Source organism: Solanum lycopersicum, chromosome 5 (genome assembly GCF_036512215.1).
Source record: "Solanum lycopersicum chromosome 5, SLM_r2.1".
Classification (NCBI taxonomy): domain Eukaryota; kingdom Viridiplantae; phylum Streptophyta; class Magnoliopsida; order Solanales; family Solanaceae; genus Solanum; species Solanum lycopersicum.
This window is the reverse complement of record NC_090804.1, coordinates 11,881,819-11,895,616: the sequence shown is the minus strand read 5'-3', so window position 1 is coordinate 11,895,616 and position 13,798 is coordinate 11,881,819. Positions and strand designations below refer to the sequence as shown.

Here is a 13,798-nt window from a genome sequence, read left to right as displayed (position 1 = left end):
TTTTAGTCATGATTTTTACATGGTTAAGGTAAGGGGTGGTAGATAGAGAATTGGGTGGTGTAACTTTCGTAGTACATGTCATTCGGTCATTAACATTATATTATGCGGCATATTTAAGATGATCGATCATGCCTACTAATGTGTTGTTTGTATGGATACTACTCTTGCAATGTCATTTGGCATAGGGTTGGTTGGAGGTCAGTTATGTTTCACAAGTGTAGATGACGACGATATCCAACAACTTCCATATTTCATTCCTTATGGTCGAAGTTGTGTCATGTTTTCCTGTATAAGGTGTACTTCCTTAATAGGTCTTGTACTTGTTTAGACTAGTTTCTTGGGGAGGATTTTCTGTCATTCATAAAACATTCTATTTAAAGTTTTTTTCATTCATGAAGTTTTAATGTATGAAGAGTGTGCTTGCACCATATTTTCCCCCTACATTACCATTTCCTCGACTCTTGGTTTGTACCGCAGGTGTTGAACAATCTACTCTACGCAGGTGTGGGCTTACAGGGCTAGGGTATCCTTACTGATTACCTAATTTCCCACCCCTGTGGACGTTCTCTACTCTGCTACTAAACTTGGTGCCAACTGTCTTTTTGTGAGGACATTCCCTCTTAAAGTGTTTGGTCACCATAATTAAAATAATTCTGTCAAGTGAGGTCATGATAACTAATGTCTAACAATATCCTTGACTACCTTAAGTCAAAGACTACAATGAAACCACTGAATGACCACCGTAGAAATCGGAATAGCCGATTGAATCGAATGAGTCAACTGAGTGGAACCCTTAGAATATGAACTATGGTAGTTTCCCAAATTTCTGAACCTCTTAGCCAATGCCTTGTCCTGCCTAACATGTTAAACGCCATCCATTTTCTTTACAAAATTAGTCACCTCATTAAAACCCTTACCTACAAAGTTCATGTGCACAAACATCACTTGCAACTCATGATTCAAACTTTTAACAAAAAATGAATGCTCTCCTCATCACTTCTCACCAACTGTTGCATAATGAGACAAGGCATGAAACTTAGTCTCAGAAGCATCCACAGTCATATTGTCTTGTTCAAGAGCCATATATCCACCTTTCTTTCGATCCTTCAATGTCTGAGGCACATTAAGACATAAAATTGTATCCAAGTCTAAGTAGGCGAAACCGGTGATTTACATTCCAGAAGGTCTCTCCACCACTATTTCTCTTCACCCTGAAGTTGGAAAGTAAAAAACTCAACCCCATTTTACTGCATAATCTCAACTTATGAAGCCTCTCATAGCAGCTTAACATGAAGTCGAAGGAATCCTCACTCTCGGAACCATGGAACAATAGGGGACTTAATTTTAAAAACTTGGTCAACATCTCATGTTCAGGGGCAGTCATCATAGTGCCATGAAATGGGCGGAAGAGCGCGTGAGTGCCCGAGTCTCTATCCATTTTAGGAACATTATTAGCGACAAGATACAGAGTGGGAGTGCTTTCACTAATTGCCAACCCATTAAAAAATTCTTACACTTCTTACACCACTCCAACATTCATAGGGGGAAGACCTGCAAACTCAACCAGTATTCTCACCTCCATTCATCCTCATCCTTAATTTGTATCTCAACGTCTTCTTCCAGATGATCCTGGGGTCGGTGTGGGATCTCTTCATGGGGTATATTTTCTGCCTAACATTACCTAGTGTTTTCCATCCTTTGCCCGTCATCTACCCCTACCTCTGCCTCTACCTCTTCCACGCCCTCTCAATGCAGGCTTTGCCGTTGGAGCTACTACCTTTGCACCATTCCACCGTGTGTCAACCATCCATAGGTAGAGGAATGGAAGAAGTTAGATACCATTTTGGGTAGACATATACCAATTGGAATAAAGTTATAGAACAAAGGAAGAAGAAGAGAGAATTTTTTGAAAGTCTTGTAGCCTTTCGAAGAAAAGTATATATGTTTTGGTATTGGTATCGCATGATTTTATTAGACTCTCTTAATACTAAAAGATCAATGAACCTAGGGCTCTAGTATCAACTTTTTCATGATCCAAATTGTCGTGAGTGAGACCCACAATTATCCTTCGGTGGGAGAACTAACTACCAACTAAATTTAACCCAAAACACCATTTCTGAAACCAAGCTATGATATAAAATGATAGGAAAATAGTTCAAGCATAATTAAGGATTAATTTCCCATAAACTAGTACAATAGTCTAATAATTGCGGAAAATAACCCCTAAAAACTAAAAGTCATATCACCAAAACTCTATTTAGTCAATAATGGGGATATAACCTCGCAAAGTTAGAAAACATGAACTAGTGGTATAATGTGTTTGCTCGAAAATATTTAACAAGAATATGTAGAGGAAACCATGGCAGCATGGAAGACAAGCTCACTATTGGATTAGAAGTCAAGTTCCTCTTAAATGAGGTCTCGTATCAGTCGCTGGAAGATGCCTTGTACTCAACAAGAAAAAATCAAATGCAATATGAGTACACAACCATTCTAGTAGGATCATACGAATAGTTCCAAATTATGAATGTAAATAGATAACTATACTACTGAAAACACCAACACCTATAGCAACAACCACAACCACATAGAATACAGTCACAATATCATGAATCAACCAATACCAGAAACATGTCCTATAAGATCACAATTACAAGAACTCAATACTTTTATGGAATCACAAATACACATCCTCGACCCTCTTGAAGAACCCACACACAAACTATTAGTGTACTAGCTTGGTACAAAGACAATTAGTGTTATTATTCATACCAAACTTTTAGGGAAGCCTGCTCATTACTCTTAAGCTAAGTGTTACTTTCTCACTCTTTCCAATACCCGTCACACCCTGAGCTACCCCCGAGACGCGGACATGCAACCTATGACCACTAGTGATCCCCCGCTGGCATGATCATGAGCATATTAAAGATGATAAACTGACGCAGAAGATAAATCATAATTAAATCTGAAAAGATGGAGAATACCAATAGTCTATAATTGAGATATTTGAAAGCATTTAGTTTAATACAAAGGAAATATTAACTCAATACTAAGCTGAATCTTACTATGTCTGAAATAAGCCTCTAAACTGGACTAGAAAACTGGGACAAGCCCCAACTAAATCAAGAAAAAATTGAAACTAAAAGACTAAATACTGAAAAGAAACTCATGACTCTTGTCCTCGGAAAATGCGGACTCACCACTGAATCTGCTGAAGTGGAGATAGGGAAATTGATCTATGCGTGATCTGGATGCTGAGAACCTGAACCTACATCAAGAGAAGATGTAGCGCACGTATGCGTCAGTACTTTAAAGATACTGAGCATATAGGATAGAGTAAAGTTGAAATAAAACATAACTGAACAAGCATAACAACAAATATAATAATCTGACATGATAAAATAAATTTTGAGCTAACTGGATGCAATGACCAATTTATAACATGCTGAAACTGAATACTAAATATACTGATAAATGGTAAATGTACTGACTCTGACTGATCTGTGGGAGCTACTAATAACCGAAAATAAAACCACATGAGCTAAATCTGGAGTCCAATGTATACGCCCCATCGAGAGGATCCAATATACCCTGCGAAAGGTATAAATGCATGTTGGCGTAATCACGAAACTGATTGCCCACATAGGGGACTTACAACCTACTTGGCTAGTAGTTCTGGGACTATTGGGTATGCTAAGACCTAGTCCAACTCGGTATTATGCTACTCCCATGAATTCTGTAAATTATTATGTCTGAGTTTCTGTAAATACTGGATAGCTCAAAACTGAACATGCAAACTGAGAAGGCAACTATTAATCTGGTAATTATGCATTTATAACTGAGGCATGTATATCTGAAGTGTCTGAAATATCTAACCTAGCATGTGTAATTCAAGAACTAAAGAAATACAAAGCTAGGGTTCTGAAATTCATGCAATAAACTAAATAATAACATGATAACCTGATTTGGAACATCAAACTAATAAATTCATGAAGTTCCTTGAAGTTCTAGAAACCCTAGGTTTAATCATGACAAGAGAATCAATAATCTGATTGAAAACTAGGGACCCAATGGGTGAAAGGAACCCACTAGTGAAATCCCACATACCTTGTGATGAAATCCACGAAAAAGTACTTAGGTTTCGGGACTGGAACTGCTGGAACTTGTGGCGTTCTTGAACTAGGGTTCTTGAGCTTTAAGTTTTGATATAGTGATTCGACTTAGATATATTTTAGTTATATTTCTAGGCTTAAATTGACTAAACTATGATGATTTAAGGTCAAAACAACGTAAATTAGGTTTAAACCAAGTGGGAAAGGTCCAAAAGACCCCTAGGAAAGTTGTTGTCGGACCAAACGAGGGTCAGGACTGACGGTCCGTCGTCTGATCGACGCCCCATCGTTGGGTCCGTCGACTGGGCCTGTTCAACAGGCCTTTACTAAAATATACGTAACTTTTTACTCGAAAGTCTAATTTTAGAAAAGTTGGTTGTTGTGGAAAGATAATTCAATTATTTATCTGTGGGTAGGTCATGGGACACCTAAGACATTTTGTTCTAAGATTTATGACCATTTGAAGTTGACCCAACTACATTTCCCTTTAATTGTCTGCAAATTTTCCACCTACGGTCAGACCTCCGTAGGTCCACCTACGCACCGTGCTGGTCATCCGTAGATCTTGTAAGAGAGTGGGTGAATGGGGGTCTCGATTGACAGTCACAGACTACGGACCGTCGTCTGACCTACGGACCGTCGGTCCGTCCGTCGATCAAGACTAAGCCAATTTTTTCCCGTTTGAGTTTTTGATCCCATCGAAGGTTGTGCAGGACGGACCGTCATCTTTCCTACGGACCATCGATACCACCGTCGGTTGCACCTGCAAATTTTTTTGAAAAACTAATTTTTGGTCTATTTTGGCTACGAGGTGTTACAATACCTTTCTTGACTGTTATTATTTCTTGTAAATACGTACTCCCTCAGTTTCACAAAGACTAGTCTAGTTTGACTTGATATATAGTCTACAAAAATAAAGAAGACTTTTGAATATTGTGGTCCTAAATTAATGTTCTATCAAATGTACAAAGTTGTCATTTAATCTTGTGGCCTTAAACATCCCACGTGTAAAACTAAAATTATAATGTTATCAAAATAAGAAAGAGGTCCTTTTTTTTAAACAAATTAAAAAGAAAGGAGGTCATTTTTTTAAACGGAGGGAATAATAAATTTTAGCATGTTTCTGGAAGATCAATAACTGGTATATATATTAATGTATAGTTTCTTGAAGATGTTGAAGAACCATGTGAAACTAACATCTTCTTTGTTTTGTTCCAACTTTTCCTGAGCTGGTCGATTACTCATCATCGCTTACTTTTTCACCACAGATGTTTTTATTCCAAGCCATTAGGACATAATGATTCTGACCTATAACTTGTGTAGCATTATTATGCTTAAGTAGTAATAAACAATAAAACCAAAAAGGAAGTTCCCAAACCAAACACCAGCAAGATGTGTATTTCACCAAAATTGAAAAGGAATAAACTTAAACTTGAAATAAAATACGTGGCCTACTCATACGCAATCAATAATATAAAGAAAACTTTTTTACTCTTAAACATACTTGAGCAATCAATTGAAGCATTTTGTAGTTCCCAATTTCTAATGATTAAAAAATATCAATTGTTTCGCAGCACTTTGTATGGGTCACACACACGCACGCACACACGCACACACACACACACACACATTACTATATGGTAGTTGCCCGTGCGCACACGGGCCCAATGTGCTTAATTATATGTACTTGTACAACTTAGGAGGAATTAAGAAGTCCTAAATACCTATTCGATGGGTAGAATAGCATATTGGCTAACCGTTTTATAGAACTATTGTGGCACTAACATATGCACATGATGTTTTTATTATAGAAGCTGGTATTGACAAAGGTAAAATATTGAAGAAACAACTACTATGTTGTGTCATCGCACAATATTTTCATGTTTACAAAAGCTGATATTAGCAAAGGTAAAATAGTGAAGTAGACAGATATCAGTTAATTTTTCTGGTTACCATCACTTGCTAATAGGTCTTATCTCACCACTCTATCTTCTCTCACTGAACCCTCTTCGTTTGAGCAAGCTTCCAAGGATAATAGTGGGATCCTTGCTATGGACCAAGAAATCCAGGCCCTTAGTGACAACATGACTTGGGAAATTGTTGACTTACCTAACGGCAAGACACCTATTGATTTTAAGTGGGTATGTAAGATCAAACTCAAAGCTGATGGCTGTGTTGAGAGGTACAAAGCCAAGCTTGTTGCTAAGGGGTTCACACAGCAAGCAGGTGTTGACTACCATAACACTTTCTCTCATGTGGTAAAGATGGTTACTGTGAGGTGTGTTGTGGCACTGATTGCTCAGTCTAATTGGTATATGTTTCAAATGGATTTTCACAATGCATTTCTTTAGGGAGATTTATTTGAGGAGATTTACATGTCATTACCTCCTGGATTTAGCATCCATGGGGAAAATAAAGTTTGTAGACTGCACAAATCATTGAATAGATTGAAACAAGCTAGCAGACAATGGAATTTGAAACTTAGCAATGCTCTCACACCATCAATATTCATCCAAAGTAAATTGGACCACTCACTAATCACTAAGACAATCGATGCTGGTGATATTGTTACCATTCTAATATATGTGGATGATCTTTTAATAGCTGGAAGCAATAGAGAACTAATTCAAGAAGCTAAGATACACTGCATCATAACTTCAAGATGAAGGATCTAAGGGAATTGAGATACTTTCTTGGGATTGAATTTGCAAGGTAAAAAGATAGAATACAAATTAATCAAAGAAAGTATGCTTTGGAGTTGGTATCAGAATGTGGTTTAGCTGGTTCAAGGCCAACAAACACTCCATTCGAACAGAATCAAAAGCTCACAAGCGTAGAATATGACAACCAATTTAATTTTATAGATGATATTGAGTTGGAAGTAGGAGGATTTATCAAAGATTTATTGGAAGGTTGTTGTATTTAGATATGACAAGACCAGGCATCTCTTTTGTTCAACAGAACTTGAGTCAGTTCATGCATGCCATAAAGAAATCACACTATGATGCAGCAATACATGTAGTAAAATACATTAAGAAACAACCTGGATTGGGACTGTTAATGAGTAGCACAAAGTCAAGGAAGATCAGTGTTTTTTGTGATGCAGATTGGTCATCATGCATACTGTCAAGGAAGTCTATAATATGTTTAGGAATAAAGATTGGTGAATCACTTGTTTCATGGAAAAGAAGCAAAGAACAATCTCAAGATCCTCAGCTGAAGCTGAATATAGAAGTATGACTACTACTGTAGCGAAGTTGGTGTGGTTGCAGAGATTACTAAAAGAATTGGGAGCACAAGCTAGACTACTTATGGATCTACATTGTGACAATAAAGCAGCAATGGAGATTGCCTCAAATCCTATGTACCATGCACGAACCAAGCAAATTGAAATAGACTGTCATTTCATTAGAGAAAGGCTGCAAAAAGGAATGATCAACACTGAATACATAGCTAGCAAAGAACAAATGACATATATTTTTACTAAGGCATTAGGAAAAAAATTACATGATGATATGTTCTTCAAGTTGGGAATGTTAGATATATTTCATTACCCAACTTGAGGGGGAGCGTTAAAATGTGTATTACATGTACTAAAATTAGTTAGTTAGAGTTAGTCAACTTATTTGTTGAATTAGTTAGCTTAACAATTTTGTTTGTTAGAAAGTTAATTAGTGTGATTATCAAAATCATGTATTGTATATAAATAGAGCATTGTAAATAATGAGAAGGCAAGTCGGTCAATTCCAATTCACTGTTCCATTCATTCTCTTCTTCTCCTTCCATTCCTCACACCTTCTTCTCTGTTGCAACTCATATGAAATACAACTAGGAAATTAACTTTTAACACTATACCTACTACACGTAGGATGCCAACATGAGTATAATCAAGAATTAGTGTAATTAAGAATTTACAGTAGATCATTGTATAATATAATTATTTCTTTATATTATTTGAAAGTGTTTATCTCTGACAATCAATCCAGAGCTTCATTTGAAACACTTATTTCAGCTAGCTTTTTGTTTATACATGTCCCAACTATGTGGCAAAATCTTGATATTGATATATGATGCCGCTCACTTACCACCAATTTAAAACTTATAGATAAGAACATATGAAAACGTGTCCATTGTTATGCTAGCATCATCTATATTCTTGCAAATTATAAAGATTACCAACTATAATACTAAACTATCACCCAAATCAAAATTATGGGTTAGATAAATTCCAACGATTAGCTATTGATCCACTAAGTCAGTGGACTAAAAATTCAACATGCAACTCAAAGGATTGAACTATTGTGAATACATATTCTAAAGAATTGTGCATTCTAATGCCATTTTTCTTCCATATCCAAAAAATTGGAGAATGTATATTGAGAAAATAATTATAAATGAAACACTACTATTAGACATATAAATATATTTTATATTGTACAATCACAAATATTAAGTTTAGGTATATCCAAAAAATTGGAGAATGTATATTGAGAAAATAATTATAATGAAACACTACTATTAGACATATAAATATATTTTTAATTGTACAAGCACAAATATTAAGTTTAGGTTATTTAATTCATGTGCACTTCCATGGTGGAGAGATGTAGTTGATGTGCACAACCTATCCTTTCAATATAGCTTTGCTTCTTATCTCTTGACTAGATTCTTTACACCACTGCAACAAAAGAAGAAAACGGCAAAGAGGTACAATGTTTAAATTAAATGAAGCATAGTAAACATACCTAAATAAACATTGCATATGTAAGGGTCATAAGTACATATAGCACAAAATATTAAATAAGAAAGCAAAAAATATAAATTGGAATGTTCAGAAATATGTAGAGATAATTGGAAGCAACACTTCCTAGATCGTGTCTCCTACCTAGTTGAGGTAGAGGTAAGGTTTACGTCTACTATATCCTCTTAAACTCTCTTTGCAGCTTCATACCATGTAAATGATACAACATATAAAACCCATCAGAGAATTGGTTACCTTAACCCTATAATCTATTTTGCAGCAGAAAATAAATGAATGACGAAAGTTATTTATGGAAACAACATGTAAATAATCTTCAGTTGCAATGTGAAATCACCAAGTTGAAAATATACTATCCAAATAATAGAGGGAGGCTATAGTTTTATTGTATTCACAAACATGCACCATAAATAAGGATCAACACTGATTCTCTATTTGTATGAATTCGTCGAGATTACTCCTAGTAAAATGTCAAAAGCCTAAGTCATTTTATTTTGTGTTTTGTGTTCACAATTTTGGGAGGAAGTTTGGGTGCGAGTTGAGAGGTTACACAGAAAAGATTCAAAGACCGTAATACAAACTTGTACTTAAAAGTCAGGCCTAAAATTTCATTCCCCGTCATCCTCCATCAAAGTCATGCTTTCAAGAGCTAAAGTTGGAGTGGCACTCTTTGTTGTTCTCCTATGGCAGTTATAACTGTGACCAAAAAGTAGAGGGGAAAAATGCTAATTTGCTAAATTTGTTTATCTTCAATTTTTTGAAGATTAGTTAGATAGAAAGTATTTCAACACTATCGAGCTCTATTTAACTAATATGAACACATGAAACAAAAACTTTGAGAAAGTATAGGATCACATGGCAGACATGCAGAGCTCATTGTAGTAATAGAATTCAAAATGTGAAAGTTGCAGCTTTTATCCAAAAAACAACTACTAAAAATAAAGACAACGCCAAAATCAATCACAGTTCATTATCAATGCATAAAACAAAGCAGGGAAAATAGATCTTCTTTCAAGAGAGTTTAAAGGTTCCAAAAAGAATGTGGAATGGTACCTTAAGGCTGTTGAAGTTGATACATTGGGTTAACTTGTTGGATCTTTCGATAATTCCTCAAGCTAGCTGCCTCTTTAGTATACAAGATTTTCATGAAGGAGACCTTGTCGCTCTTTCAGCTAAAGTACTTCAGTTTGTTCGACAAATTAAGAAACTGTTCTTTCCTGTTGAATTATCTTTCACTCACCTATTGAATATACTCTTTTTTATGAACTTCAACAACGTAAAAGTCGCACAAGAAGGAAGATATAAACAGAAATATTCCTTTAATCTGACACGGAATATAATAATGTCAATACTAACTAAGCTGACTAACATTAAAATGGCATAATGTGTTCTTTTGATACACCTTAAAATAAGAAGAGAAGATGAAATATTATTCTAAAACAAATTCACAAGTCCATCTGAAAATATGCTATGAAAATTTTAGAAGTGTGTGTATCACAGAATTAGGGAAAAAGAAACAATTGAAGGGTGGTGCTTTTCCTAGTTAATGTTCCCTAAGTTTTGTATTTTTCTGATTAGGCATTCACCATTGAATATTGTGGGTACAATAGAGAGATTCAAAGCAGAAAAGTTGATATTTTTTTCCAATTTCCTTGGCAGCAAAATACTCCTCACGGGACCTTTGTTGTTTGTTTTTCTAAACTATGAATTTCCTCTCGTTTTTTTTCCCTCATTCCCACTCTTTCAAAAACTGGCCACCGAACCCCTTTTCTACTTTAACTGACGCATTTATTTCAACTGTACAGTTGGTCTCTCTTCCCTTTGCCCATTTTGTAAATCTTCATTTGCAATTTGGTTTATGAAATCACTCATTCACATATGCACTATTGGTGTATGCTCTTACATATCATTTGGATATACCAAGAAAGATGTGTCATCTAATGAAGCCACTATGAAATAATCACTCATGGGTGAAGCAAGCTGTTATATTTATTGATGATTATATAGTTCGGTGAATTCATAGAAAAGCATTGTAACATTGTGGTGGGACAAAGTCTTGCCATACTTATTCGGAGTGAATGGTCATCCTAAGTAATAAATTTCTTACCACATAGTTCCATAATGTAGTAAAGGAGAAATACGAAAAGAACAAAGATGACAGGCCAATATTTGCAGTTGAAATAAGTTACTCCGTTCAGCTTATCCAGATTAAACCGACTCATTTAGTGGTAAGTATCATCATACTCACTAAAGCATAAACACCTATTTTGAGCCTGAAAGAAGAACAATTACACCGCTTTAACGTCCTAAGCTTCTCTCTTAGCCTTTTTTTCAGCCTATCCTGATTTCACAATTCTATTAGTCAAGGGTTTTGAAAGTAAGTCGGCCTGTGGCACCATTTTTTGGGTACCTTTACAGATTTCAAGAAATTCTTTTAAACAGTTCTATGTTTATCCAAACACTTTCTAAACTAAAAAATAACTTAAATTCAAAAGTCACAAACAAACAAGTCAATCCAAATGCCCACGTAGTCTTTTTTAGATAAAACATTAGGACACAGAGGTTGAGACTCACATTTGGGCTTTGGCTGAGGGAGTTGCTAAATTATGTAACTTCAATTTATTTCGAGGATGTTACATCTATATCGCATAAGCTTCTAGTTGGTAGTCCATTGTATTCTGTTTGTGTTTCAAATCCTGTGATATGTGTTAACACATTTAGTTACATTTAACAAGACATCTCTTATTCCTAATTAACCAAATAGTTTACGTAATAAATAAATGAATAATTTTCAAATTTATTTCAGGCTTTTGCTCACTCTCTAATGTGCTAACAAATTTAGTCATATTTAATAAGACATCTCTTATTCCTAGACATATAGCCCTCAAATTACTATGTTAGTAGCTGATTTTTTCTCGAAAAGTTAGTACAACAACAAAAAGATGAACAGTGAGTTTTTAGCCTTCGATATAATTGCTAATTTCATGCAGCACCAAAAAATTAGACAACTCAAATTCATGCTCAATGAATCACCTAAGAGTTGTAAAATTTATCAATTTTATTAGGAAACTACTAAATGAAAAAAAATATCAAAAGGATAAACATCTACTCACCCTTAGTAGATAGTTCAACTTTATTAACATCTGCCAAGACAACCAGCTGTTGAAACTGATCAATTTTCATAACACATAAGTATTGTCTTCATTGGGGAATTTCGTCAAACACGTGACCACAACCATTATCTGCAAAAATATTATATTGGCCAAAATATTTAGTATTTTAAGAACTTGATAGTTGATACTACAAAATAATGAGAAAAAAATCATGGATGAGCAGAATAATCAATTAAGAGAACATTTGCATATCCATAAAATGAGGGATTCCATCTTTAACTCTGCCCTCCACTCTAATCTCTCTAGAGTAAAAACAACACTGGCAAACTTGGACTCAACTCGATTGTTTTGTCTCCAAAATTAAGCCAAACTTCATCTGCACGTTCAACTATTTCCTCAATAAGTAGAAATACCATAACTAAGACTATTGAAAAAGTGAAATTTTTGGATGCACTATAGGGTCCAAAGTCATCTACGTATTTATTTCTATTTTCGAACATGCATGAGTAAATTAGATACAATTGATGATACATACATCTAAAAATCCAGAGAAGAATGAAAATAGCCACCATTATAGGTCTGTTTTTCAAGTGTAGGAATATATAAGAGTAGAAAAATCATGGAAAAAAACTCACCGTAATACAACAGGTACAAAGAGGAATTTGAGGGCGAAACACAGATTCAAGACGATATCAGAATTTGATAAAGAGCAAATGAGCAAGCGTGATAATAGATGTGGAGAACATTCTAGATTCTTGAATGAAGGAAGAAGAAGAGAGTGGGAGAGAAGGGAGAGTAAAGCAAAAGGTGAGACATTCCATTTTTACATGAAAAATAGTGCTTCTACACAAAGCAGTACACGCTATGCACTTTTGAAAGAAAAATAAATAATTTTACTATGTTAACCCTACTTTTACAACTCAATTCCTATTTGATGTAAAATTTACAATTCCTTTTGTACCACATTTTAATATAGTGTTCGTCCTTATAAACTGTCCTTTCTAAATAAGGGGAAATGTTTTAAGTAATATCTTGGATGACTTATGCCTTATTTTCTCTCAAATTCCATCCTCTCCTCCACTTCCAATACCAATATATGTTCCTCCCAAGTATATAAAGTGTTTCCAAATATTTTAGATATATAATCATGAATTCTTAATGAGGTTCTAACATCAATTCCTTCTCCTTTCTCTGTTGAGACTAATGTTTCAATTCTAGATTCAAGACTTGATTTTTGAGAAGGTCCATCAAGAGTTCTTTCCAAAATCTAAATAATCATATTCTCATAATTTCTAAGTGTTCTAACATATGATTATGCATCCTAAGTAAGATTCTACCATGAAAACCTAGATCATTAAAGAAACTCGTCTCAAGGTTCAAGCACAAAGTTTAAGGATTCTTCTTCAATGTTAGAGTATCAATTGGAGTGATAAAAGGTACGTAAGGTTATCATAGAAAATCGACAATGACCTGAGATCCCAACTCCTAATCCGACATGGAACCCGACTCAAGACCTTAATCTGACACACAGGATCTTCACCCCATTCCAGATCTTGGCTACAAACCACATCCCCTAATCCTGAATTCCGACTTCTACCCCTAAACCCGACTCCCAACCATGACCTAGGATTCGACCTCATCCAATATCCGAGTCGAGGCCACGACTTCTAATGCCTGACTTCACACCCCAAACATGATTTGGGACTTGACTCTTGATTTCAACCTTGACTTTTGACATAGATATAATACTGACTCTTGACCCTCACTAAAAATTAGGCACCCAATTATGAATCTAAACCTTTATGCCAACCCGA

At 35.2% G+C, this 13,798-nt stretch overlaps 1 protein-coding gene and 1 long non-coding RNA gene across 3 annotated transcripts; one reads left to right on the top strand and one right to left on the bottom strand.

Moving 5' to 3' along the window:
* The first annotated feature begins 2,367 nt into the window (after positions 1-2,367).
* Positions 2,368-6,463, top strand: LOC138348649 (uncharacterized mitochondrial protein AtMg00820-like). The gene is made up of 2 exons (XM_069298210.1): positions 2,368-2,447; positions 6,082-6,463. Exons 1-2 carry the CDS (start codon positions 2,368-2,370, stop codon positions 6,461-6,463), a joined length of 462 nt encoding a protein of 153 aa, XP_069154311.1.
* Positions 6,464-8,576: 2,113 nt separating this feature from the next.
* LOC104647351 (uncharacterized) lies at positions 8,577-12,916 on the bottom strand. Of its 2 annotated transcripts, none has more exons than XR_011221167.1 (4): positions 12,620-12,916; positions 11,985-12,113; positions 9,925-10,195; positions 8,577-8,790 (listed from the first exon to the last, which is right to left on the bottom strand). It is a non-coding gene; the product is annotated as an uncharacterized lncRNA (long non-coding RNA). The 2 variants fall into 2 exon arrangements; XR_011221166.1 differs by having other exon boundaries at positions 9,925-10,111; positions 12,620-12,892.
* Positions 12,917-13,798: the final 882 nt, after the last annotated feature.